Source organism: Hibiscus syriacus, unplaced genomic scaffold (assembly GCF_006381635.1).
Source record: "Hibiscus syriacus cultivar Baekdansim isolate YM2019G1 unplaced genomic scaffold, ASM638163v2 tig00110258_pilon, whole genome shotgun sequence".
Classification (NCBI taxonomy): domain Eukaryota; kingdom Viridiplantae; phylum Streptophyta; class Magnoliopsida; order Malvales; family Malvaceae; genus Hibiscus; species Hibiscus syriacus.
Genome location: NW_024062649.1, coordinates 1,204,600 through 1,231,973, shown reverse-complemented (window position 1 = coordinate 1,231,973; position 27,374 = coordinate 1,204,600). Strand labels below are relative to the sequence as shown.

Sequence of the window (27,374 nt, the reverse complement as noted above, 5' to 3'; positions counted from 1 at the left end):
CCGATTTCTTCTTCAGAAAATAAACCCACACCTTCCTTGTAGAATCATCGATGAAGGTGACATAATATAATGAGCCTGCAAGAGATGGAACTGGAGATGGTCCCCATACATCAGTATGAACCAACTTTAATTTTTCAGTCTTGGGTGTCTTACCAATCTTTACAAAGCTGACTTTCTTTTGTTTGCCAAAGATGCAATCCTCGCATAGTCCAACATCTACATTCTTTAGATCCGGCAGCTTCCCTTTTGACAAAAGTGTCTTCATCCCTTTCTCGCTCATATGACCAAGCCTTTGGTGCCACAGGTTTGATTTTCCATCAGCATCTGCTGCAGCAATGATATTCTCTAAATTTGAGGTTACATAGAGAGTACCAGTCTTCTTACCACGAGCAATGACGAGTGCTCCTTTGGTAATCTTCCATTCACATCCTGAAAAAGTTGTGTTATATCCTTCTCCATCAAGCTGTCCTACAGAAATCAGATTTCTTTTGAGGCCAGGAATATGTCTTACTCCTTTCAGCGTCCAGGTGGTCTGGTTTGGCAACTTTAGTCGGATGTCTCCTTTTCCGACGATCTTCAAGGTTTCATCATCAGCTAGATGAACCTTCCCAAAATCACCACTGACATAGTTCTCTATGATTTCTCGGCATGGGGTGGAGTGGAAAGATGCCCCTGAATCCAAGATCCATGATTCAATCAGACTGTTGACGCTTAGAATCATGGCATCACCTGTCTCCTCTATCACGTTGGCAGATTCCTTTGCACCGGTATCTTTCTTCAGTGCTCGACAATCTCTTTTAAAGTGACCTTTCTTGCCACAATTATAACAGGTAAAATCTTTCTTTCCCGTTCTTGATTTTTCCCTTCTGGATTTGGATCTTCCACGATTTGAATTTCTTTCTGAAGTTCTCCCTCTGGACTCCGTGTGCAAGGCTGAGGAGGTTAATGCTTCACCCGATTCTCTCCATCGAATTTCTTCGCTCAGTATCAGATCCCGAACATCGTCGAATTTCAATTTACTATTTCCCGACGAGCTGCTAACTGTTGTAACAGTAGCATTCCAAATGTCTGGTAGAGATGATAAGAGAATTAAAGCTCGAACTTCATCATCGAATTCAATTTCCACGGAACTCAACTGGGTTATGATTGTGTTGAGTTTATTCAGGTGTTGAGCCACTGATGCCCCTTCCGTCATCCGCAAATTGAATAATCGCCTCATCAAGTGAACTTTGTTTGAGGCCGATGGCTTCTCATACATACTGGAGAGAGCCGCCATAAGACCCGCCGTGGTCTTTTCCTTTGCTATGTTGAAAGCAACATTTCGGGATAACGTCATTCGGATAACTCCGAGGGCTTGTCTGTCGAGAAGAGCCGAATCTTCATTCTTCATGCCCTCTGGTTGCTTTCCTGAGAGAGGTTGATATAGATTTTTCTGGTACAGAAAATCTTCAATCTGCATCTTCCAAAAGCCAAAGTCCGCACCATCGAACTTTTCAATTTTCACTTTCCCTTCGTCTGCAGCCATCGCTCCCACTCGAATCTGGCTTCTTCGGATCGTTTCTGACAATTTGTGCGAACCACCGTGTATTAGAACACCTCCATCGATAAATTCGTATCGCCGACAAAATTTTACTATTCACAAAATTCACTATTCATGTGTATAGTAACCTCGCAAAAAATTGACAAAATTCACAACCAAAAGCTCTGATTACCAATTGTTGGGAAATAAACCGAGTACGAGTAATTTCCTTATAGCCATATTAGTGATAATACGAAATAAAAGCGGGAAGAATAATACCTGAAAATTGATAACGGAGTTCAGCCAATTGTGCTTACGTCTCTGGACTGCTGCAGATCTTTTACTAAGAGAGAAATTTTACAGGTGTTTACAAAACACTCACTACTCACAAGAAAGCTCTCTAGTATTGGGAGAAAGAAATGGTTTTTGGGATGATCTTCCGATTTTCATAGTCCCAAAACCGGTAACCGAACTCATCACCACCGTAACCAACAAAGACGCATTTGTTGGACTTGGCATCAAGTTTACTTCTTTCAGCAGAATCTATGTGTACATAAGAAATACAACCAAACACTCTTAAGTGTGAAAGGTTTATTTCTTTCTTGCTCCAAACTTCCTCTAGTATTCTGTCATCCAAAGGAACTGAGGGCCCATGGTTGATCAGGTAAGCTGTAGTGTTGATAGCTTCAGCCCATAGAAATTTGGGCAATCCGGCATGTATCCTCATGCTTCTGGCACGTTCATTCAGAGTTCTGTTCATGCGTTCTACTACGCCATTCTGTTGCGGTGTCATGGGAACTGTTGTCTCCGTCTTGATCCCATTGTTTGCACAGAAATCTCTGAATCTTCTATTTCTGTACTCTCCTCCATTGTCAGACCTCAGCCACTTGACTTTCAGACCAGTCTCGTTTTCCACCATGGCCTTCCATTTTCTGAAGGTATCAAAGACTTCTGATTTCTTCTTCAGAAAATAAACCCACACCTTCCTTGAAGATCATCCCAAAAACCATTTCTTTCTCCCAATACTAGAGAGCTTTCTTGTGAGTAGTGAGTGTTTTGTAAACACCTGTAAAATTTCTCTCTTAGTAAAAGATCTGCAGCAGTCCGGAGACGTAAGCACAAATGGCTGAACTCCGTTATCAATTTTCGGGTATTATTTTTTCCGCTTTTATTTCGTATTCTCACTAATCTGGCTATAGGAAAATTACTCGTACTCGGTTTATTTCCCAACAAGTTGATCGTTAGAAGATTAAGGAGATAAGAGATTCTCTAGTAAAGGATTGTTATTGGGGTTATTTTGGCCGTTTTGTTTTTGGACGTGAATTTTGTATGGATTCCTTAGAGGATCATTTTATATTAAATAAAATAATTGCGGTGCAAAAAACAATAACAATTATAATTTTAGGACGTTGCAACTAACTCAAAATTAAATATTCTTGGCCATCTTGTCCAAAGAAATAATTCAATGTTCAAGTTGCTGTGAAATAAACAGAACACCCAAGTTGTTTAAATTGGGGCCAAACATCGAATGAATCGATGAAACTTGCGCAAAAAATAAAAAGTTTTTAAGCGCTCATCTTCATCCCATTTTCGATTGGTTGTTGGTTTCATTATGGATGCAGCAGAAACCAGCAAAGCCAAAATAGTTTCACTAATCCAAGATATGGAGAAATCATGGGATGATGAGCTCCTACAAATGGTACAAAGCCTCCCTAAAGAAGAAGCCTGGGTCAGTGGATTGAGTCTTTATCTCTACCAGGGCTTTTGGTGCTCACCTCTTGTTATTAAACCTATTATTTCTTTCCAGACACATTTCCCAACATTCGATTCAGATGTTATCATCGCCACTTTCCCAAAATGTGGCACTACTTGGCTCAAGGCCTTGGCTTTCTCTACTTTGTATCGCAACCATTTTGCAATGGATGAACATCCCTTGCTTACCTTTACTCCTCACCAGCTTGTTCGTTTCTTGGAGATTGATGTTTATTTGAAAAACCCTTGTCCCGATCTCGAAAACATTTGTGTTTATAAGCCAAGGGTTTTTGCCACCCACGTTCCTTATGCTTCTTTGCCCACTTCCATGAAAGATTCCCACTGTAAGATTGTTTACATATGCAGAAACCCCATGGATATGTTCATTTCTCTTTGGCTTTTTAATGACAAGCTTCGACAAGAAAGAGAGTTACTATCAGTAGATGAAGCCTTTGAGAAATTCTGTCATGGAATCTGTGGGTTTGGACCATTTTTTGATCACGTTCTGGGTTACTGGAAGGCAAGCCAAGAAAACCCCAACAAGATACTGTTCTTAAAATACGAAGATATTAAGGAAGACATCAGTTCTCGGCTGAAACAGTTGGCCATGTTCTTAGGGGTTCCTTTCACAGAGGATGAAGAGAAACAAGGAGTTGTTGAAGAAATAGCGAAGATTTGTAGCTTTGAGAAGTTGAAAGAACTGGAAGTGAACAAGAAGGGCACACACGTTACTGGGATCCCACATAAAGAATTTTTCAGGAAAGGGGAAGTGGGAGATTGGAGCAACTATCTCACTCCTTCCATGGTTGAACGCTTGGAGAAGCTTATCCATGAGAAAATGGACAACTCGGGTTTAACATTTAAACTCTCATCCAAAACATGATCAGAGGGTTCTGCTTCTTCTGCATGATCGATCATGGGTTATCGTCTTTAACTTGGACATGTGCATGTGGGGAGCTATCCACTAGCTCTTTGGACTAAAATCTCTTTTAATCCCATTATCTATATAGTTTTACTTGTTTTTCTGTTGTAGTCAAAATTAGAGTTGTGTTATTTCAAAAATATTAATAATAATAAATTTCTTTGGATGATGTTTTCCGAATTTATTGAGTCCCTCGAATTATAAAAATTATAAAATGATCTTCCGACTATAAGTTGTTGCTTTGTTGAGTACCCTGACTATTAAAAGTTATAAAATGGTCACCCAATTATTCATTATTCCAAATGTATCATGTTTCGTTAAAAAAATTGACAACCCTATGTGTTGGACATTAACCTATTAATTGGTATATGATCAAATCTGATCCGAGAATCTCAAACAACTATAAAGCTCAAACAATTTTATGATCAGATTTTATCATACTCAGTTAACAGGCTAACAACCAGCTTAGACGAATGTCAATTTTTTAACAGAAAATGACGAGTTTATAACATATGAATAGTTAGGAAACCATTTTGTAATTTTTAATCATTAAAGAATCAATAAAGTAGCATGCACCCTATAGTTAATGGATCATTTTAGCCTTGAATTAATTCCTTAGCTTATGGGAAGCTTTGACCGAAGTTGAAATTGGAATATGTGGGTTTGGACCATTTTTTTTATCACGTATAGGGTTACTGGAAGGCAAGTTGAGAAAACCCCGACAAGATATTGTTATTGAAATACGAAGATCTTAAGGAAGACATCAGTTCTCAGCTGAAACACTTGACCATGTTCTTAGGGGTTCCCTTCACAGAAGAGGAAGAGAAACAAGGAGTTGTAAAAGAAATAGCAAAAAGTTGTAGCTTTGAGAATCTGAAAGAAGTGGAAGCGAATAAGAAGGGCTCACACATTTCTGGGATTCCACACACAGAATTTTTTAGGAAAGGAAAAGTGGGAGATTGGAGCAACTATCTCACACCTTCCATGGTTGAACGCTTGGAGAAGCTTATTCAAGATAAATCGGATGGTTCGAGTTTAACATTTAAACTCTCCTCCAAAACATCAGAGGGTGCTGTTTCTTGTGCATGATCATGGATTGTCCTCTTTAGCTTTGATATATGCATAGAAATTAAACATATCTTAACCCGTTGTAATTAAATATTCTTCTCCATCAGTCTAATGCTAAATTCAATGTGCAAGTTGCATGTGTGAAACAGATAAAAGAATTACAAGTTAACTCAGATTCCATGTGGGATGTTTAATATTTCGACCATTTTCGAGAGGATAATATTTCTTTTTCATGATCAGGGGTGTCCCCTATAGCTTTGGTATATGCATGTTGACTAAAATCTTTTTAGTCCCATGTATCTATTTATCTGTTGTAATATCTACATCGGAGTTGTGTTGTTTTCATAAAAAGAATAAATGGCTTTGGATGATTTTATTTGCGAATTTGAAAATGTAATTTTATTATTGAAATAACACCAATTAAATTTTAAGAGAAAGTATATAAATAGACCTCAAATTATATATATAATTTTATTTAGTCTCATGACTATTAGAAGTTACAAAATATTAATCTATTTGAAATTATTGCTTGATGCATGGTAACTAGGGGTGTTCATTTTTCGGTTTTACCCGAATTAACCGACCGAATCGAATTAGTTTAATTAATTCGGTCGACCACCGAATCAGTTCCATCGGTGAATGGTTAATGATTTTTTTATATTCGGTTAACTGTTAATTCACTTCGAAATCCATTAATTAATCGAATTAACTGAAATTATTAAATATATTATAAATATTAAATACATATTTTAAGCTCAAACCTATTAAGAATTAAGATCCAATTATTTTTAAATCAAACTAGACTCATTAAATTATTAATACCTAATTAAATTTTAACTCAAATTAAAAAAAAATACTTCTATTATATTCAAATTAATTTAATTAGAAATATTATAAAAAAATTCGGTTAATTCGGTTAACCGACCGAAATAACCGAACTTTATTCGGTTCAGTTAATATTTTCAAAAAAAAAAGTTCGATTAATGGTAATTTGGTTCGATCGGTGGCCATTTTAACCATTTGAACACCCCTAATGGTAACTCAAACAAATAAGAATTTCTTTCTTTCTTTTTTTATAAATCAAGGGTAAGTATAAGGTAATACTCCTCTTAATCATTTGACGATGAACGTCCATATCCCTATATACGTGGTGTTCAAACCCGAAATCTCAAAAAATAATAATAATTCCTTAACCACTAAAGTTGCTTAGTTATGTATAAGGATTTCATAGAATAATTTATTAGAGATTTTTAATCTATATTAAGGTTTTGTTATTTAAAAATTAATAATAAATTAGTTAAAATTTCCAGAACATATTGTTAAAAGTTCTTAATTGATACATCCCTTTCTCCTAGGTTGAGGGTTCAATAACTTAGGAGTAAAACTATATTTTCCCTTCCACCTAGGTATAAATTATTTAAAAATAATAATAATAAATTTAAAATCTCAACATCATTGATTTCTTTGTTTCTAATTTGGTTGATAGACGATGATACTGAATTTTGTGTAAGTTGCCGTTATTTATATTACTTTTTTTTTAATTTCTTATATCACATCTTTATTTTTTTTTACTTTTAAATTTTTAAAAACTATATTTTATTACAAGTTCATCTCTATCTGGAAAATGTTTACATGAACAACCCTTGTCCCGATCTGGAAAATGTTTGTGTTTATAAGCCAAGGCTTTTTGCCACTCACGTTCCGTATGCTTCTTTGCCTGCTTCCATTAAAGATACCGATTGCAAGTTTGTTTACCTATGTAGAAACCCCATGGATACGTTCATTTCGCTTTGGCATTTCATTGACAAGCTTCGAGGCGAAAACCAAGAGTTGCTGTCACTAGATGAAGCATTTGACAAGTTCTGCCATGGGGTCTGTGGGAATGAACCATTTCTTGATCACGTATTGGGTTACTGGAAGGCAAGCCAAGGAAACCCCGACAAGATACTGTTTCTAAAATACGAAGATCTCAAGGAAGACATTAGTTCTCAGCTGAAACACTTGGTCATGTTCTTAGGGGTTCCTTTCTCAGAGGATGAAGAAATAGCAAAAATTTGCAGCTTCGAGAACTTGAAGGAACTTGAAGTGAACAAGAAGGGCCGCTCACATATTGATGGGAAGCCACACACAATGTGAATAAAGAACTCTGGTTGAGCATCAAGTTTGCTCTTGTCAGTCAAGCTCTCAAATCTAATCTTGTCCAAAGCCTAAAGACATTTTTTTCAACAATAATTCAATATTGGTAAACATTAAAACCCAGAAAAAATAAACAGGTTTATGTTACGGAAGACGATCGGATAGAGTAAAATCGCAACTGATAATTTGAGAAAATAAAAAATAGAGATAAAGAGGACACAAAATTTACGTGGAAAACCCCTAAATAATATAGGGTAAAAACCACAGGCAACGGTAGAAGAAATTCACTATGAGAAAATAGGAATTACAAACTCTCTCGATTTAACAAGGAGAAAACAATGATAATTCTCTCTTGATAAAAAGTAGAAAACAACTCTCAAGAAACTCTCTAAATTCTCTCTAGTATTGGAAGAAAGCTAGAATGCTTTAGGATGGTTTTGAAGCTAAATTAGCTAGGTATTTATAGCTGAAGCTTAAGGACTAATTTGTAAATACCCTAACTTACAATGGCTAAAATTGAGGTTCTACCATTGTTGAAAAATCAACAAATTCTGCACCTACCATTCGGTGCCTACAATTTTGACTTAATTATTTTTTTCTTTAACACCTTTCGGTGCCATGTGCACCAACAATCTTCCACTTGAAGATTTGATTGGAACAATCATATCTTCACATCATTCTTTCTACCTTGTACCATCATGTTGCTTACGTTTCTGACAGACCACACGAGGATCGACACCAAGTAAATTTATCAGCATTGATCGCCTTTGTCATGAAATCTGCTATGTTGTCTTTGGTATGGATATTCTGCATATCTACCATCCATTATTCCACCTTTTCACGAATGAAATGGTACTGAACTCGTATGTGCTTTGTCCTTGAATGAAATGATGGATTCCTTGCTAAATGCAAGGCGCTTTGACTGTCACAAACAAAAAGACATACTCTTGATTGTGCCCAAGCTCCTCCAATAGCATCTTCAACCAAATTGTTTCTTTACTGGCTTGTGTAGCTGCTACATATTCTGCTTCTGTTGTGGATGTAGCCACAACTGACTGCAATTTTGAAACCCAGCTTACAGCTCCACCAGTAACTTTGAACACATATCCATAGTAGATTTACTTTTATCCAAATCCCCTGCATAGTCAGAATTGACATACCCATTTATAAGTAAATTTAATCCTCTGTAACATAATGCAACATTTGAGGTCCCTTTGATGTATCTCAGGATCCTCTTTACTGTATTTCAATGCTCTTTGCCTGGATTCGCCATGTACCGACTAACCACTCCCACTGCTTGTGCAATGTCTGGTCTTATGCATATCATAGCGAACATTAAACTTCCCACTGCTGATGCATACGGTACTCGAGACATCTCCATCCCCTCTTCTTCACTTCTAGGACTCATACTGGAGGATAATTTAAAGTTAATAGGAAGAGGGGTAGAAATTGACTTACAACCTTGCATGTTGAATCGTGACAAGATCTTCTTCAAGTAATTCTTTTGTGAAAGCCAAATCTTCCCATTACTTCTGTCTCGGTGAATTTGCATCCCTAGAATCTTGTTTACTGATCCCAAGTCCTTCATTTCAAATTCCCTAGCCAGTTGTTCCTTCAATTCTTCAATATGACCTTTGTTGGGTCTGCAACCAACATGTCATCCACATACAACAGTAATATAACAAAATCGTTATCACCGGACCTCTTGAAATAAGCACAAGGGTCTGCATTAAGTCTGTTGTATCCAAGGCACATAATGAAGGAATTAAATCTCTTATACCAACACATCGGCGCCTGTTTTAAACCGTACAGAGATTTGTTCAACCTGCAAACCAAGTTCTTCTTTTCTTTTTCTTCTAAACCTTCAGGCTGGAGCATATAAATCTCTTCTTCAAGATTTCAATGAAGAAATGTTGTTTTAACATCTAGCTTCTCTAGATGTAAGTTCAATGTAGCATACATTGCCAAGACTACTCGAACTGTTGTTAGTCGAACCACATGAGAAAAGATTTCATTGAAATAAATACCTTCTTTTTGAGCATATTCTTTGACCACCAGTCTTACACGATACCTCTCAACTTGATCATCACCATTTCGCTTGATTTTGAAGACCCATTTGTTACCAATTGGCCTCCTTCCTTATGGTAGTGGCACAAGGTCCCATGTATTATTTTTATGAAGGGCTTCAATTTCCTCTTGCATCGCCATCATCCATAGTGAAGCATCTGAGCTATTTATTGCTTCCTGGTATGTTGATGGCTCACCGTCCTCTGTTAAAAGGCAGTATGCAATATTACCTTCTATAACATAATCTGAGTGCCAATTGGGACGTCTTCTCGCACGATCTGATTGACGAGTTGTTGGAGCTTCAGAACTCTCTGGTTCTTGTTCATCATGTTCTGGTTCTGCTTCTGAAGAATCTCCTTGTTCAACCTCTTTTTCCACATGTATATGTGTAGTCTCTAACTTTTCAATACTATCATCGTATTCTTTTCCTTTTAGTTTATCTTCTATAAGATAACATCTCTGCTGATGATCACTTTACGGACAGTGGGATCCCACAAGCGATACTCATTTACTCCATCAGCATACCCCAAGAATTTGCATTTCCTGGATTTTGGATCCAGCTTTGAAATTTCTTGGGAGTTGTACATCACGTACACAATACTTCGAAATACATGGAGGTTTGAATAATCAGCTGGTTTACCAATCCACATCTCCATTGGTGTCTTCAGCTCTATTGCAGTTGATGGAGCTCAATTCACCAAATAACAGGCAGTATTGGCTGCTTCTGCCCATAATGATTTTTCTAGGCCTGCATCTCTCAACATTGCTCTTGTTCTTTCTAACAAGGTTCTGTTCATCCGCTCTGCCACTCCATTTTTTTTAGGAGTGTTTGCCACTGTGAACTGTCTTTTGATGCCTTCTTTCCTACAAAAGTCATCAAATTCTTCACTTGTGTATTCTCCTCCATTATCTGTTCTGAAACACTTGATCTTGTTTCCAGAATCAAGTTCCACCCGCGCTTTGAAGTTTCTGAAAGTTGAAAACACATCTGACTTCTTCTTAATAGGGTACACCCAACATCTCCTAGAGTAGTCATCAATAAATGAGACAAAGTATTTTTGCTCCACCTAGGGATATAACTTGTGCTTGCCATACGTCAGAGTGAACCAATTCTAGAACACTTTTACCTCTAGAATTTGATGTGTTGAATTTCAATCGGTGTGTTTACTTGTTATGCAATGCTCACACAAAGGAATTGATACCTTTGTTAAGCCTACAAGTAGCTTTTGCTCCACAAGGACTTTCATTCCTTGTTCTGACATTTGTCCAAGTTTCTGATGCCATAGCATTGCAGAATCTGAACTACACGAGGCAACAGAGGCTTCTGCTTCTAACAAAGTTTCTCCCTTCAGCATGTACAAGTTCGTTGTTATCTTTTCGCCTTTCAACACCACAAGCGCTCCACGGAACACCTTCATGATTCCTTTTCGTGTTTCAATCTTACTTGCATTATTATCCAACAATCCGTAGGATAATAAATTTTTCTTCAGGCCTTTCATGTGCCGCACATCTCGAACAACTTTAATTGTTCCGTCATACATCTTCAATTTGATGGTTCCCACGCCAACGATCTCTAAGGCATGATCATTGCAACTATACACAGATCCTCCTGAGACAGGTTCATAATGATGGAACCATTCTCTTCTTGAGGTCATGTTATATGTTGCTCCCGAATCAATGTCATATATCTGCAAATCATTTTCTTCCTTCCACGGTGGTTTATGCTTCACTGCATAAAGCATCTCCATCATCTGAAGTGTTTGCGGTATTTCCTTGTGGATTGGAGTTTTTATTTAGACTCCAACAATCATTCTTCGAGTGACCCTTCTTTCCACAGTTGTAGCACTTTAAATTCTTCTTGCTTTTCGACTTCGATCTACCATGTTTGTGACTGCTACTTTGGCCACGTTCTATTGATCTCCCTCTCATCGTTGTCAACGCTTTTGCTTGTTGCAGATTTACTTGTCTGTCTTCCTTGTTCTTGTGCCGATTTTCTTCTTGTAGAACAGCAGTGTCAACGTCATCGAAGACTAGATTGGTGACATTACTGTTTGTCAAGTTAATGATGAGTTGATCATACGAATCCGGTAGACTTTGAAGTAGAAGTTCAGCACGTTCTTGTTCTACTATTTTACAGCTTAAGGATGTAAGCTGAGAAAATAAAGTGTTCAGCGTATTTAAGTGCTTTGTCACTGAAGTAGATTCTGGCATATGGAGAGTGTACAATTTCCTCTTAAGGAAAATTTTATTGTGCAACGATGTGGCTTCGTACAATTTGGTGAGATGATCTCATAACTCCTTAGTTGTCTTCTTCTCCTCAATGCTTGACAATACTTCATCTGTTAATGCTAGATGAAAGTTTGTCATAGCATTCCCGTCCATTTTGATCCATTTATTGTCGTCTGTGAAATCTACCGGCCTTTCAGTGATAGCTGCTAGACAACCGTCTTTCCTCAGGATGGCCTTCATCTTCAATTTCCACAATGAGAAATTTCTCCCATTAAATTTTTCAATATCAAATTTCGTTGCCATAGCTTCTAGATAGCTCCCACTATTTCACTATCGTGAATAGTTCTCTGGAACCTTCAAAGAATGGGTAATACCTTCTTACTTTCTTATGTTGGAGGATCCACCTTTTGGTGGCAACCACAAAGACAATAAGCAGATATTACACACTCAAATCTGGCTCGGATACCAATTGTTACAGAAGACGACTATCGGATAGAGCAAAATCGCAACTGATAATTTGAGAAAATAAAAAATAGAGATAAAGAGGACACAAAATTTACGTGGAAAACCCCTAAATAATATAGGGTAAAAACCTCGGGCAACAGTAGAAGAAATCCACTATGAGAAAATAAGAATTACAACCTCTCTTGATCTAACAAGGAGAAAACAATGATAATTCTCTCTTGATAAAAGGAGAAAACAACTCTCAAGAAACTCTCTAAATTCTCTCTAGTATTGGAAGAAAGCTAGAATGTTTTGGGATGGTTTTGAAGCTAAATTAGCTAGGGTATTTATAGTTGAAGTTTAAAGACTAATTTGTAAATACCCTAACTTACAATGGCTAAAATTGAGGTTCTACCATTGTTGAAAAATCAACAAATTCTGCACCTACCATTCGGTGCCTACAATTCTTGACTTAATTATATTTTTTTTCTTCAACACCTTTCGGTGCCATGTGCACCAACAGTTTATACTATGATTACTATCGAATTGCAGGTTTAATTAAGCTTCAAGAAAATGAGTTTCAAAGCCTCATACCTTTAATTAACTATTAATAAAGTAATCAAGCGATAAAAGGAAAACTTTTATTAACACATGCAATATGCCATCAAAGTGAGCAACCAAAGAACAGTGCATTCAACATTGCATAACTTGAAAATAAACAGAAACCCCACAAATTTCGTTATCATGCAATTAAGAAAACCAAACCCATAAACCTTAAAAGCAAGAGAGATCAGATCCAATAAACCATACGTTAAATCTAAGAACTAACCAGATCGGAAAAGAGAGAGAAGATGAACCGAGCAAATTACAAAACCATATGGTAATGAAAGTGAGAGACACGAGAAAGAGGGAAATGAGAAGTTGTCAAAGACTCAAAATCAAAATTACCCCTGGGGACGTACCCGAAACGTCCCCATATAATCATTGAGTGTATCCTAATTCGTTCGGTCGTATCCTAATTCGTTCAATACTTGAAAAGGGGTTACGTTTCCGTCCACTTGCTTCGTAGTTAAGAGCCATCCACTTCTGTCTCTGTTACTAGGTTGATATGACATGATATAATAACAATTTTACCCTGTTAAATACTTGCGCATTCTATCTTTTTACCTTAAACTTTTGGGGTTTCAATTTTAATCCTTATAATAATTTGAGGTTTCAAGGGGTATTGAGATGTGAGGATTTATGGATTTAGTTTCAGGTTTTAAAGGAGTTTCAAAGCTCTGAACGATGACTACATGATGTGGGGCCTTGGGTTTGGTTAGAGGGGTACATACACACACAGGTGAAACGTGACATGCAATGACTGGTCGTCGTGGTTCAAGTCGCTTAGAGATGGGATAGAGGGATGCAAGAGATATTCAATGTCAAAAATATTCATCACCATCGATCAGTCTACCTTATATCCCATGTTCAAGCCCTTTTTTCCCTTTTGCACAGCAAAATTATTAAAATTTTATTTAACACTACAGTAAAACTGATATGTAGCGGCGTTTGGAGAGAAAACGCCACAAAAGTTAAACATACAGCAGCGTTTACAATCGTAGCGCCACAAATTGATACTTTAGCGGCGTTTGTTGTAAAAATGTTGCAATAGAGTTGACATATAACGGCGTTTTTACAAAAAACGCCGTAATAGGGTGGTTTATTACGGCTTTTTTACCAAACGCCGTAATAGAGTGGTAAATTAGCAGCGTTTATACCAAAAACGCCGCAATAGATTACACATATAGTGGCATTTATTCTTAAAACGCCGTAATAGTGATAATAAATAGTGGCATTTTTAGACAAACGTCGTAATAGTGTTAATCACTAGTGGCGTTTTTAGAAAAACGCTGCAATAGTTTTAATCAATAGTGGCATTTTTTAACAAATGCCACAATAGTGTAATCAATAGTGACGTTTTTTTATCAACGCCGCAAAATGTTAAATATATATCCTCCTTTTCTCCTACCCGAACCCTAAAATCATTTAAACTCTTCTTCCCTTAAAGCTTCTTCTTTGGAACAACAATAGCTCTCAAACGATTCCTACTGACGTCGTCGTTTGTATGTCCCGGTGACCAAATCAGGCCTCTCACCGACGAACTATAACACAACTGCACGGTTTGATCTTTCTTATCATTAATGATCTTTTTTCATTTTTTTTGGTCTTCTGAAAATGGGGAAACCCCAAAAAGCTAACATATTTGAGAAAAAGAGAGCAGGTGTTGCCTTGAGTAAGAAAAATTATCGTCGACGAAATGTCTAAGTGGCATATTTGCTCTTATGATGGATCAAATTATCGTTGGGAGGATATCGGCCCGTCTCACCGTCGAAACTGGATGATGACCTGAAAGGAACTCTTATTGCTCCATACCCTTTGGTCGATCTCCTTCTTGAAGGTAATAATCTATGAATCTTTCAGCTGCTATAATTTATTTTTCTATGCTCAGTCAAATTTGATAGATTGTATGCATATAGGATCTTTGACATTTTGCTCTGATGATGACCCGAGAGGAATGTATGACATTTTGCTCTAGATATTTGGAAGATGTTGAAACAAGATGGAATAGACCAAATCGAAATGTGTTAAGTACTAATGACTTACCTCAACATTATTTCTTTGGAAGTTATGGTCAACCATTAGGGAAAATTGAAATTGCACACTTAGATGACACATCTTGGGTACAAGCACATCGATATGTTCTTTTCCATCACGATTCAATAGATCCCTTTCGCACGTAAGTCTTTCGGACCCAATCCTAATGAAATCTCTTTATCTTTTATATTTATCAATTTTTAACGACATAATATTCTTTATAGTGAGTTTAAAGAAGTATTGAGATCTCGAACACACTCCCGAAGATTAAATCAGCGAGAGCTACATAAGTTATTCACAGAAACTTTTCATGAATGGTTAGGTCAGACGGTAAGCAACTAAATCTTACGGAACACTTATAAATTATATATGTCTTGCTTTTTATATCGACGTCAATACAAATTAATCCACCATTCATGTGTAATAGGTTTGGAGTAGGAGAGAAGTTAGTGAAGAAGTTAAATGGCTTTCTCAAGGTCCGAATAGAATAGTTAAAAGATATAATGCCTTCCTCATTAATGGGTTCAGGTTCCACATGAAATCTCGTGAAAGATTAAGAAGGACACAAAATTGTGGAGTAGTAGTTACTTCATCAACTACAAGTTATGCTACTGTAAGGGACAATAATCCGCAGGAGGGAGAGGTCGATTATTATGGAAATCTTACGGACATTTTTTAGTTAGATTATTATGGAAAACAAAAGGTTGTGTTGTTTCGGTGTGACTGGGCTGATGTAAACAGATGTATAAAAAGAGATAAATTCGGGTTTACAATGGTGAATTTCTCTCGATTAATTCACACGGGTCAACGTTTGATGAATGAACCATATGTATTTTCTTCTCAAGTGAAACAAGTATTTTATTGTCACGATCCAATGGATGACGGTTGGTATGTTGTGTTTCGAAATACTCCCATAGACTTGATAGACAACGGGGATGGAAGTAGAGACGACATTGAAACAAGATCAGAAAGTTTACCTCTACTACCACAAAACTTAGATGAAACTATCAGTAATACAACACAATTTCAATGGGTTCGGGAGGACGTTGATGAATATATTTATGACAACTGACATTATATAAGACTTTTGTACGATTTTACATCTTAATTTATTTATTTATAATGTTATAACCTTTAACATGTTGTTTTTCAATATGTTCATTAATTAATTCATTTTTTTACTCTTGTTTGTTTATTATAGATATCATGCCGAGGAGAAAAATAAATGATTTGTGGGTTGTTCGAGCTTTTGAAGACTATGAAGAAAGAAATAACTAGGAATCGAATGCACCTGAGTCTTCCGAAGTTCTGGAAACTGTTGAAGAGACGTAGAAATTCAAAGTAATCTTCGAAACATTATTTACTACTTTGTTCATTTTCAAAACTGGCATTTAATAATTTCTTATATAGTTGAAAATGCTGGAACACGCAAGACTCGAGGACGCACAACTTTGAAGGAATTATACCAACTTCCTCCTGGGCATCGTGTCAAAGTTTCAAGAAACGATGTCGGTCAACCTATTGGCCCAGAATCACGTCTTCTAGCAGGTTACTTAGGCATAGTTAGACGTAATGCAAATCTGTTACCGATCAATTACGAGTCATGGCGCGAAATGCCTAATAGTAACAAAAATCAAGCGTTGGATTTTGTTAAGGTAATAATGTCATTATAATACATACTCTATAGAAATTCGATACTAATTTATACTTACGGTGCACACTTATTTGCTGTATAGGAAAAAAAATTTTAGAGTTCTCTGATGATTATGTGAAGCAAACGTTAGGGAAGAAATGGAGGGATCACAAGAGCTCCTTAAAGAAGAAATACTTCAAGAATGATCTCAGCCTTGAAGAAAAGTTGCAAACAGTCCTACCAGGAATGCTCAGGTATCAATGGGAAGATGCAGTCAGATTTTGGAGTTCACAAAAAGGACAGGTATGATGTATTTTTCAGAAATAATTGTAACGAATTGTAAATCATCATTAAAAGTGGTTTTTTGACATTGTAGGAACGATAGCATATTGGTATTGCTAGCAGGCAACAACAAAAGTTTACGCACACGGCTGGATCAAAGAGTTTTGCTTGTATAGCTCATGAGGAGGTATTATAGATTATTGAAATAGTTTTTGCGATATTTTCCATGTACATACTAACTCATAGTAATTATATTATGGTACATTGTAGGAAAATACATCCGGTTCTAAAGTTGGTCGAATCTAACTCTTCGACATGACATATACGAAGAAGGATGGCACTCCTATGACTGCTGACGCTGTAGAAATTATGGTACGTTTTTTGGGTAGATATTTTAAATTTACCTGACTTTATTTATATTTGTAGAATGACATTTTTTTTAATTAATTATTCACTTTATTAGGAAAAATTGAGGGAGAAAAAGGTGGAGTATCATGTTACTCTTCGAGTCAAGGTATTGTTAATGATGATGACATTGAAAACCAAGCTATTAATGACGTTTTGGGTCCTGAAAGATATGGTTGGGTGCGCTGTCAATGATCATTCATTACTCCCACCAAATATTTTGGATCCAGTTCATCACAGTACATGTCATCACAGTCTCGATCTTCCCACCAAGAAGTTTGTCGTTTAAAAGAAAAGTTGGTTGAGATGGATCAATAAATGGCTAACTTGAAAGCGAAAAATGAAGCAAGGGAAGCAGAGAGAGCAGTAGCAGAAGCAACCAGAGCAGCAACGGAAGCAGAGAAAGAAGCAGCGGCAGCACAAAGAGAAGCAGCGGCAGCACAGAGAGAAGCAACGGCAGCACAAAGAGAAGCAACATATCAGCAGAGATGTGAAGAATTTGAAAAATGACTCAATGATATGATGTTGATGATTCAGAAAACGCAACCTCAGAATCCACCATCGTAGTCTTATTTATGTTACAAGCATTCTACTGAACCTTGTTTAACTGAACTTATATTTCGTTAATGAAAACTTTTATTTATTATATTGGATTTGATGTTGTTTGTTATGGATATAGAGTTTGATGTTATTATTGTTTTGTTTGTTGGATAATGGAACAGGTTGAAAAAACAGTTTTGGGGTAATCAAGCATAATTTTTAGGAATGTTAATTCTGTGTTATTTAGCGGCGTTTGTAACAAAAAACGCCGCAATATACCATACATTTAGCGGCGTTTGTATCCTAGAAACGCCGCTATATACAAAACTTTACTGGTGTTTTTAGCAAAAACGCCGCAAAAAATCAATACATATTGCGGCGTTTGTGAGAAAAACGCCGCAAAACATCAAAACCTACTGCGGCGTTTATGGAATAAACACCGCAAAACATCAAAATCTACGGTGGCGTTTGTGGGAAAATGCCGCAAAACATCAACACCTAGTGCGGCGTTTATGGGAAAACGCTGCTAAATATCATTACCTATTGCGGCGTTTGTCACACAAACGCCGCTAAATATCAACACCTATTGCGGCGTTTGTCACACAAACACCGCTAAATATCAATACCTATTGTGGCGTTTTTTGTTTAAAAATGCTGCGAACTTTAGCGGTGCTATTTTTAACGGCGATTTTCGTGGCGTTTGTCTTAACACCGCATGTGTTTTTAGCGGGGCTTATAAACGCCGCTAAAGGTTAAAAAAACGCCGCAAAAAACCTGTTTTGCTGTAGTGTAAGAAAGCAAAATTTATCGAATGCCAAAAATGTCGATTGTTACTCCAAAGAAACAAAAAGATAGGAACAAACACTAGATTACACCCCAATCGAGATAAAACAAAAGGCAAATGAAACATCGTAAACACACGACATAAATCCCCTTCATAAGATAATACAACAAAACTCAAATGCGAAAAACAATCAGGCAATCCCAACCTTAGCCATGCAACAAGACATTAAACTTGTGCTCATTAAGTCTAACAAGTTCAAGCATCACTTCTTATTCGTCTTCATCAATGCTAAAACTAAGCTTCTTAATTAGCTCTCATGCTCGATCACGTTTCTTTCCTTCAGTCGATGATAACGCCATGTTCTGAGACACGGATTCATCTTGATTTGAATTTTGGCTATCAATACAAGGAAGTCCCATATGCCTAATATCTTCTAAGACAACGTTATTGTATGAGCTAGTAATGAATCCATCACAACAATCAATAGCCCCACGCCACAAATATCACCACCACCCAAATGCCTTCTAAGGGTAAAGTATGCAAATGGTCCCTCAATTATAGGGCATTCTTTTGTTTAATCCCTCGATTATTAAAAGTTATAAAATGATTTCTCGATTATAGGGTGATGTTTTGTGTTGAATCCTCCGACTATTAAAAGTTACAAAACAGTTATCTAGCAATTCATACGTTTCAAACTCTTCATTTTTTATTAAAAAATTAGCGGTCGTCTGAGCTGGATGTTAACTTGTTATCTGGGATATGATAAAATCTGATTCAGAACCGTTTGAGCTATATTTTATGCATCGCACGTCCATTTACATTATATTGTCGAGCTAGTGCTTGAAAGAAACAACAATGTTATTTATCATATCTCAATCAATAAGTTAAAGTTCAGTTTAGACTATCGTCAATTATTTAACAGAAATGACGAGTTTAGAACATATGAATAGTCGAATGACTATTTTATAACTTTTAATAGTCGAGGGACTCAACAAATCAGCATTGTATAGTTAAGGAATCATTTTGTAACTTTTAAAAGTTAAAAGATTCAACAAATCAACCGATCGAGGACAATTTGTATACTTTACCCTTAAAACAAATTCAAGGTCGTACGACCCTTCCATTCCCGTTTTCAAAAGAAAAGAAGAAAAATAACACAAACCACCTGATTAAAATTGGGGCCAACCGATTCCCATGCTCAACCAGATTAAAATTGGGGTAACCATGACACTCGAAGATGCACACCGCCAAATGCGCATTTCCAACACAATGATCCACACAAGCTTAAACCTCGGGAGAATGAATCACATTTTGGAATAGTCTTTATGATCAAATTTCCAGATGTAGAACAGATGAGAGAAAAATCTGGGGTCAGTGGTTGTCACCTTATGATCGCTTTTATTCAACCCTTTTCAGGATTTTGTTGTTGGTTTGATTATGGATACAGCAGAAATCTGCAAACTTAGAATCGGTTCACCGTCCCAAAATGTGGAGAACACATGGGATGATGAACTCCAACAACTGGCGCAAACCCTCCCCAAAGAAGAAGCTTGGATCAGTGGGGTCAAATTTTATCTGTATCAAGGCTTTTGGTGCACAGCTCTTGCTCTAAAACCTGTGGTTTCTTTCCAGAAACATTTCCGAGCATTTGATTCCGATGTTATAATCGCCACCTTCCCAAAATGTGGAACCACTTGGCTCAAGGCCTTGACTTTCTCCACTTTGTACCGCAACCAGTTCGCAATGGACCAACATCCCTTGCTCACCTTTACCCCTCACCAACTTGTTCGTTTCTTCGAGTACGATGTTTACTTGGACAACCCTTGTCCCGATCTGGAAAGCATGTGTGTTTATAAGCCAAGGGTTTTTTCCACCCACGTTCCTTATGCTTCTTTGCCCTCTTCCGTTAAAGATTCCCACTGTAAGATTGTTTACATATGTAGGAATCCCATGGATATGTTCATTTCTTTCTGGAATTTCACAGACAAACTCCGAGACGAAAGCAAAGAGTTGCTGTCACTAGATGAAGCTTTTGACAAGTTCTGCAATGGAGTCTGTGCGTTCGGACCCTTTTTTTGATCACGTACTGGGTTATTGGAAGGCAAGCCAAGAAGACCCCAACAGGATATTGTTTTTAAAATACGAAGATATTAAGGAAGACACCGGTTCTCAGCTGAAACGTTTGGCTATGTTCTTAGGGGTTCCATTCACCGAGGATGAAGAGATGCAAGGAGTTGTAGAAGAAATAACCAATATTTGTAGCTTCGAGAGCTTGAAAGATCTGGAAGTGAACAAGAAGGGGTTACATGTTTCTGGGATTTCACACAAGGACTTTTTCAGGAAAGGGAAAGTGGGAGATTGGAGCAACTATCTCACACCATCCATGGTTGAACGTATGGAGAAGCTTGCTCAAGAGAAATTGGAGGACTCGGGTTTAACATTTAATTTGTCCTCCAAAACTTCAAATGCATGATCATGGGCGTCTTTTTTAGCTTCCATATTTGTTACTAGAATCTCTACTAATCCCAATTATTTATTTATTTTAAATGTTTTTGTGATGTTATTTGTGTTAGAGTGATCTTATTATAATAAAATAAATAAATTGCTTTGTATGTTGAATTTATATTTGAAAATAAAGAAAATCAATTTAATACATGTACATCTATTCATAACTCTTAAAATTTATAAGGATTTTTTTAAATTCTTGACCTGAGTGATTAAAGGCAGTGTTGTTCTTCCTTAAACTATGTTATCGATTATTAAGAAAAATTATGAACTGATATTATCTTATAATCACCTAATATTACTAAAAAATTACAATCATTTACTCCAAAGTTATGTCAATAAGATAGGGTGCAGCAAGTTTGTATTATTTAATTACAAATGTTACTAATATTTGAGTAATTTTTTGTTTTCCTCATTAAAGTTACAAAAGAAACATATTGATCATTAACATTATCGGTTTGTAATAAAATGATCACTAACGTTATTGATTTGTAACAAAATGGGCACTCAATCGCCATCCTTGGTAAATTGATGATGTGACAACGTTAACAAAAAATGTAATATTTAGTTTTATCCCTAAACTATTATTAAAATATCAAATAAGTCCTTAAACAATAATTATATACATGACTTACCCCAAAAACTTTCTTATTTTCAATTTTTTCAAATACACACTTCCACTATATTCCTCCACTCCCCGCGTCTCCCACCTCATCAGCTCCCATGTTGGTAATGTTCAAGAGTGTAGAAGCATTCATCCCACGTTAGGAAGGAAAATCCATTTGGAAGGGTATTTAAAGGGTCACCCTTTTTCTCCTTTAATGAATGTGACAAGACAATTCTCTCGCACGCGCATCGTTGTCGTGATTGTGATTGTGGTTGTGGTCATACGTGTCTACAACATGTTCACATCCATTCAACCTTTTTGTAGAAAATTCGAAAGAATTTCTTTTAAATTTGCAATTACTTTTTGTTTGTTTAATGATCAAAGACAGAGCCATACTTTGTATAGGAGGAGTTGTTGTCCTCCCAAATATGTTATCTATTATTTTGGTTAGTGTTGTAGTGATCTATGTAGTTAGGCAGTTAGAATTCTGTTGCAGTTCAGTTATATTGTTATGAGTCCAACTATGATGGTTTGTGATTGTATATAAACTTTGGTTTATGGAATAACAAAGATACACTGGTTTTGAGGTTTTCTTTGTGATGATCTCTTATAAACAGTAGGATAGTGCTCTTTTTTCTTGGCTTCTTTCATCCATTGGTCCTTCCGTTCTTCCTTCTTTGGTTAACCGTAAGACTGCTTCGGATATATGGGAAAAGATTCATCACCTTTTTTCAGTTTCTTCTACTACGAAGATCATGCACTTCCATTGTTCGTTGAAGACCCTTAACAAGCATAATCAAAGTATACCAGAGTATCTTGCTCAGATTCATGTGATCTACAACAGTTTCGTTGCGTGCGATAATCCTCTTACTGCAACCATGCACATTTCTGCCATTCTTTTTGGGCTGCCACTGGAGTTTGAACCGATGGTGACTATCATCACCTCAAGTTAGTAACCTTATAATCTTGATGGGGTCTGCAACGTGCTTCTTGGTATTGAAACAAGGCAACAAAAATTCTTTGGTCAGAGTGTTTCGGTTAATATGGTTCAAGGCTCTACTCATAATTGGTCCTCTCTTAGGAAAAGCCCACTAGATAATCCGTCTGGGTTTTTTCAATTAGGGAAAGATGGTCAAAATCAGTTTTCTGGACAAAATTATTACCCTAATTACTCTATGGCTGGGTCGAGTGGTATGTATGGAGTTAGATCGACGTACTCTTCTCACCGGTCATCTCAAGATCAAGGGTTTTCTCAGTAAGGGTCGACTCAAGGTAATTCCTCTGGGTTTCCACCTCCTGTCTATCAAGCTAATCGTGGTGGACGAGATTATGGTCGACCTCGAGTTCAATGCCAGATCTGTGGTAAGCTGGGTCATTTGGCGAACAAATGTTATTTTAGGTTCGATCAATCGTTTGAAGGGGGTCATATGCCTCGACAAACTATCGTGTTACTGATGAGTTGTTCGGGGAGCCAGTGACTCAACATGATTCTATTCATGGGGATTTGGAGACTCATGATGTCAACACAGTCATTGTTGCTGATGGGTTTGGTACCATTGGATATGAAGATACTACTTGGTACCTAGACTCCGGTGCTACTACTCCCCTCACTCCCGACGCAGGTATGGTTCTTGATTCTGCCCCTTATATTGGTCCAGGTAAAGTATCTGTTACTAATGGAAAAAATATTCCAATTTCTAAGATTGGTCAAGCAATCTTACCTTCTCAGTCAAGATCTTTGGTGTAATACCCCAAATCCCAAGTCAGTAATTTCAGTCAACCCGAAACTCGTTAGTTGAGCCCATTAGATTTTTCCAAGCCAGTTTAGATCAGTTCTTAAGAGAATTGGGCCTTAGTTTGGTCCAAGATTTAAGTTAAGTGATAGTTTTAAGTTAGGGGAAAAGAGAGGGACCAAATTAGCAATTTATCCATAGCCTGTTTTAAAGGATAAAAGCCCCTTATTATCTAGAAATCAAACCCCCAAACATATTCATTTTCTCCTCTTTCTTCCTTTTTTTCCCCAAAAGTAAGATAAAGGTATAAGCTTTATGGAATCTTAAGTTTAGCATTCAGTCAACCAAGGTAAGAGCCTTAATTATCATCCTTCAAGCTTTAGTTTAAGCCCTAAATATTTAGTTTTGAATATGTTTTTTAAAATTGGTTTTATGAGGTTTAAGGGGTTCAAGGAAATCCAAGTTTGTTTTAGTAAAAATTAGGTTGTTAGATTGTTTTTAACCTCATTCCCAAGCCCTAAACAAATTAGTAATCTCCTTATCCTATTTTGGTTAGCTAAGGAGAAAGTGAATCTTAGTTGATTCAAGAGGAGTTCCAGCATTCAAGAAAGTTAGGCAACACACTCCCAGCTTTCTTATACAAGTTGTAGATCATTAGAAATATGTTTAAGCTAAAAGTGAGTTTGAAGCATGTTTAGTATATTTCTATGGTAGATTTGAGGTGTGATGTAATTAGCATGTTTTAAAGCCATGTTTATGACCCTTAATATCTCATAAGACTTAATAATAATTTAGGGAACCTTAATGTAGGGATTTTGGGGAGTTAGATTGGGATTTTCTAGTCCAAATAGGGCATTTTTAGCAGGGGTATCGGTATTGTATGAGTCAGTACCGATATTGTTCTTCAGCAGGGCAAGAACATACTAAAGTATCAAGGGCAGTATCGATACCCATGGGGTTGTATCGATACCAGTATCGATACAGAGACTATATTTCAAATTTCATATTTCTATTTTGGTATTGATACTCTAGTTAGTATTGATTTTATAGCATGAGAGTATCGATATTAGTATGGGAGTATCGATATTACCCTTCAGTTTTTAGTGCAGTCTTGCCTTTAGTATTGATACTCTAGAGTCAATATCGATACCAATAAGTTTGGTATCAATACCAACAGTCATGTTTGAGGGCTTTAATTTTAATGGAGTTAAGATGAGATAAGGTTTCCCAAAAGCTTATATTTACTTTCAAATAAGACTACAAGTGAAAATAATATTAATTGCAATTCAAACGTAGAAACTAGAATAAAGTAGGATTAAATAAAACTAGCCTTGTTTGAATGCTCGGGAAACGACCAGGACACCTGAGTTTCTTTAGAAGCTAGTAGAGTCGAAAGTATAGATGAAGTCTGGATATATGCTTAGGGAGTGTGCAAAGCACTTTAAGCTGACTAACTAAGGTCGAGGCCAGACACTCGCAAGGGGTGGGTTAGTCGAGGGTATGGTGTCTAATGTAGAAATTCTAGGGGCCATATCCTCGGTAGACTAGAGGGTTGTATGAGCTCCGAGATACAGCCCCTAAGCCATATCGTGATGTCTACCATATAGTAGAGAGTGAGAATACAAGTATACTCACTAAAGAACAACAAATCAATAGACTTGATAGCTTAAGCCTTTCAGTGATATACAATTAGTGTGATTTAACTGTTAGTGTGGCGTTGAGCTAATTAGTTCAGCCTTCGGATGTTTTCATGGGTAGGTTAGTAGATCCAGAATAGAGGAGTAGAAATAGTGATCGAGGTCCAGACCAGTGCAGATCAGAGTACGTCTCAGCATTTTTAAAGGGCATATATATTTGTAAACAATGTTGTCTAGTTGAGTCATAGATTCAATTTATGTAGGTCTGTATTATTTTTGAATTGTAACTATTTTATTTTGGAGCTCATCAGTGCAAATATTTTATTATGTTTTAGTTTCTTTCAATGGTTGTTTTAAAGTTAAAGAAAGTGAGAAAAAGTTGGTCAGCCACTTCGATGGTTTTGTGTAGCACTCTGATCAGGTCGATTGTATCTCGTATTAGTCTAGGGAGTTACTTTTAGTGGTATCAGAGCAAATGTTTAGGCATTTCTAGGATCGGCGGGTTAGTTTCGGTTAGTGATGTTCAATGTCAGTAAAGAGTTTATGAATATACATGCCCCTAAAGAGTTATGTCGTACTTCTATATTTGTAATACTAGTAGTAATTCCTTAATTTCCTCTAAATTTTAGATTTTAAATATGGATAGAAGACCAAATCGCAGTAGAGAAGGTAGAGATGAGAATAGAGCTTCCCTAGCCGGGGATTCAGGAGATAAGTTTGTTCCAGACTTTAAGCATGGAGAGCCTGGAGACGCAGGAGTTGATGAGGATGCATTCTTTAGAGATGAGAATAGAGCTTCCCTAGCCGGGGATTCAGGAGATAAGTTTGTTCCAGACTTTAAGCATGGAGAGCCTGGAGACGCAGGAGTTGATGAGGATGCATTCTTTAGAAATTTGACCTCCACCTTAGAGCATATAATGATAGATATTCCTCAGATGTTGATGCAGGGGGATCCGAGACAGATGATGCTGAGCTGTCAGATTGCACGTTGATGGCGCTGAGATACCATGAGTTGGCAGATCAGCGCAAAGGCGGGAATTGATTGTGACATGTTCCATTGGGGTCGTTTTGAGTATGTTTCAGTCTTTTGGCCATAACTTTGGCTACAGGTGTCAGAATCGCGCATAAGACCCCAATCCGGAAAGCTCTTTTCGACGCGCACGCTCTCCACATTGAGCTATCTTTATCCATGTGGCCTTTTTTTCAACCTCAAATCCTGCCGTTTTCCCCTCCGAATCACTAGATTTAGTTATTTTTTACTATTTATGGTAATATTTCGATTGTTAATTAGGAAGTCAATTTAATCCGATTTAGGCCGAATTTTTGGGAGATTGCTTATTTTATTTCGAATTTAGAGTGATTTTCGGGATTTTGCTATTTTGGCAAAATTCAAATAAAGACGATTTTTTGCTATAACAGTCCGCTTGTGGACTGCTTTTTGGATGTTTTTGATTTTAAATATTTTATTAAACCCTAGAGACTTTTTTCTCTGGTTTTTGAGCGAATTTTCTCTTGTGAATCGTCTGTCGGAGCTAGCCTACAGGATAATCACTATTCTGTCTGGCGTCAGATGTCTGCTACCCCCCATCACTCCAGCCAGTTCCTCCAGAAGTAACGCCTTAGGAAACCCCAGTAGAGAGGCTCCGGAGGTACCGGACCACCGAGTTCTTTGGGTCAGGTAATGATGATCATGTCGTGGCGACCAGTGGTTAAGAGAAACCCTTATGACTCTTCGTCAGTTGCATCTCACTTCTGAGGGAATTTTGGAGTGTGTCATATCTCTACTGAAAAGTGATGTGATAGACTAGTGGGAGACATGTTGTTAGAGCCCAAGCGACCCACTTGGAACTGATTTTTAGAGGAGTTACATCAGAAGTATGTCGGAGAGGCCCATATTGATGCGATGAGGGATTATTTCCATTAGTTGACTCAAGGGAACAGAACAATGTTCGAGTATAAAGTAGAGTTTCTCCGACTGAGTAGATATACGCCAGAGCTAGTTCCGTCTGAGTATCACCACCGCAGAAAGTTCAAAGAAGGTCTTCGTCTAGATATCTTGACTCACCTAGTTGCAAATCCATCATGAGTCTTTGTCGAGTTAGTTCGGTAAGTAAAAGAAGTAGAGAGAGTTGTGGCAAGGAGAGTAACGGAAAAAGGTGCCACTTCAGGTCAGGGTAAGGAGGTGGCCGAGTCAGCAACACCAGCCCAGCCATCCAAGAGATCGACTACAAAATTGAGTTGGACATAAACCTTCTGACTAAGATATGATAAAATATGATCAAAGGATCTCAAACGACTATCATATCTCAGTCAGCTAGTTAACACCCAACTCAAATTGCCATCAACTTTTAACGGAAAAGAACGAGTTTGGAACATATGGATAGCTGGGGACTCAATAAAGCAATTCCATATAGTCGGGAGATCATTTTGCAATTTTTAATAGCCGGTGGACACAACATAGAAAAATCCTATGG

The 27,374-nt window shown here is 37.1% G+C and overlaps 3 protein-coding genes and 1 pseudogene across 3 annotated transcripts; all 4 read left to right on the top strand.

The window, feature by feature from the left end:
- The first annotated feature begins 3,059 nt into the window (after window positions 1-3,059).
- Window positions 3,060-4,154, top strand: LOC120115151 (cytosolic sulfotransferase 15-like). The gene has a single exon (XM_039135924.1). It carries the CDS (start codon window positions 3,132-3,134, stop codon window positions 4,152-4,154), a length of 1,023 nt encoding a protein of 340 aa, XP_038991855.1. The 5' UTR covers window positions 3,060-3,131.
- Window positions 4,155-6,893: 2,739 nt separating this feature from the next.
- Window positions 6,894-7,397, top strand: LOC120115195 (cytosolic sulfotransferase 14-like). The gene has a single exon (XM_039135960.1). It carries the CDS (start codon window positions 6,894-6,896, stop codon window positions 7,395-7,397), a length of 504 nt encoding a protein of 167 aa, XP_038991891.1.
- A 12,458-nt stretch (window positions 7,398-19,855) lies between these two features.
- LOC120115194 lies at window positions 19,856-20,891 on the top strand (annotated as a pseudogene).
- Window positions 20,892-22,053: 1,162 nt separating this feature from the next.
- Window positions 22,054-23,277, top strand: LOC120115193. Its single transcript, XM_039135959.1, has 4 exons — window positions 22,054-22,059; window positions 22,151-22,459; window positions 22,559-22,785; window positions 22,950-23,277. Exons 1-4 carry the CDS (start codon window positions 22,054-22,056, stop codon window positions 23,275-23,277), a joined length of 870 nt encoding a protein of 289 aa, XP_038991890.1.
- Window positions 23,278-27,374: the final 4,097 nt, after the last annotated feature.

Excerpts from the sequence above, each read along its gene's own strand:
- LOC120115151 (XM_039135924.1), top strand. The coding sequence starts at position 3,132 with ATGGATGCAGCAGAAACCAGCAAAGCCAAAATAGTTTCACTAATCCAA.
- LOC120115195 (XM_039135960.1), top strand. The coding sequence starts at position 6,894 with ATGAACAACCCTTGTCCCGATCTGGAAAATGTTTGTGTTTATAAGCCA.
- LOC120115193 (XM_039135959.1), top strand. Across the intron at positions 22,460-22,558 it reads CACTGGAGTTTGAACCGATG|AGTGTTTCGGTTAATATGGT; the intron begins GTGACTATCATC and ends TTCTTTGGTCAG. Across the intron at positions 22,786-22,949 it reads CAAGATCAAGGGTTTTCTCA|GGGGTCATATGCCTCGACAA; the intron begins GTAAGGGTCGAC and ends AATCGTTTGAAG.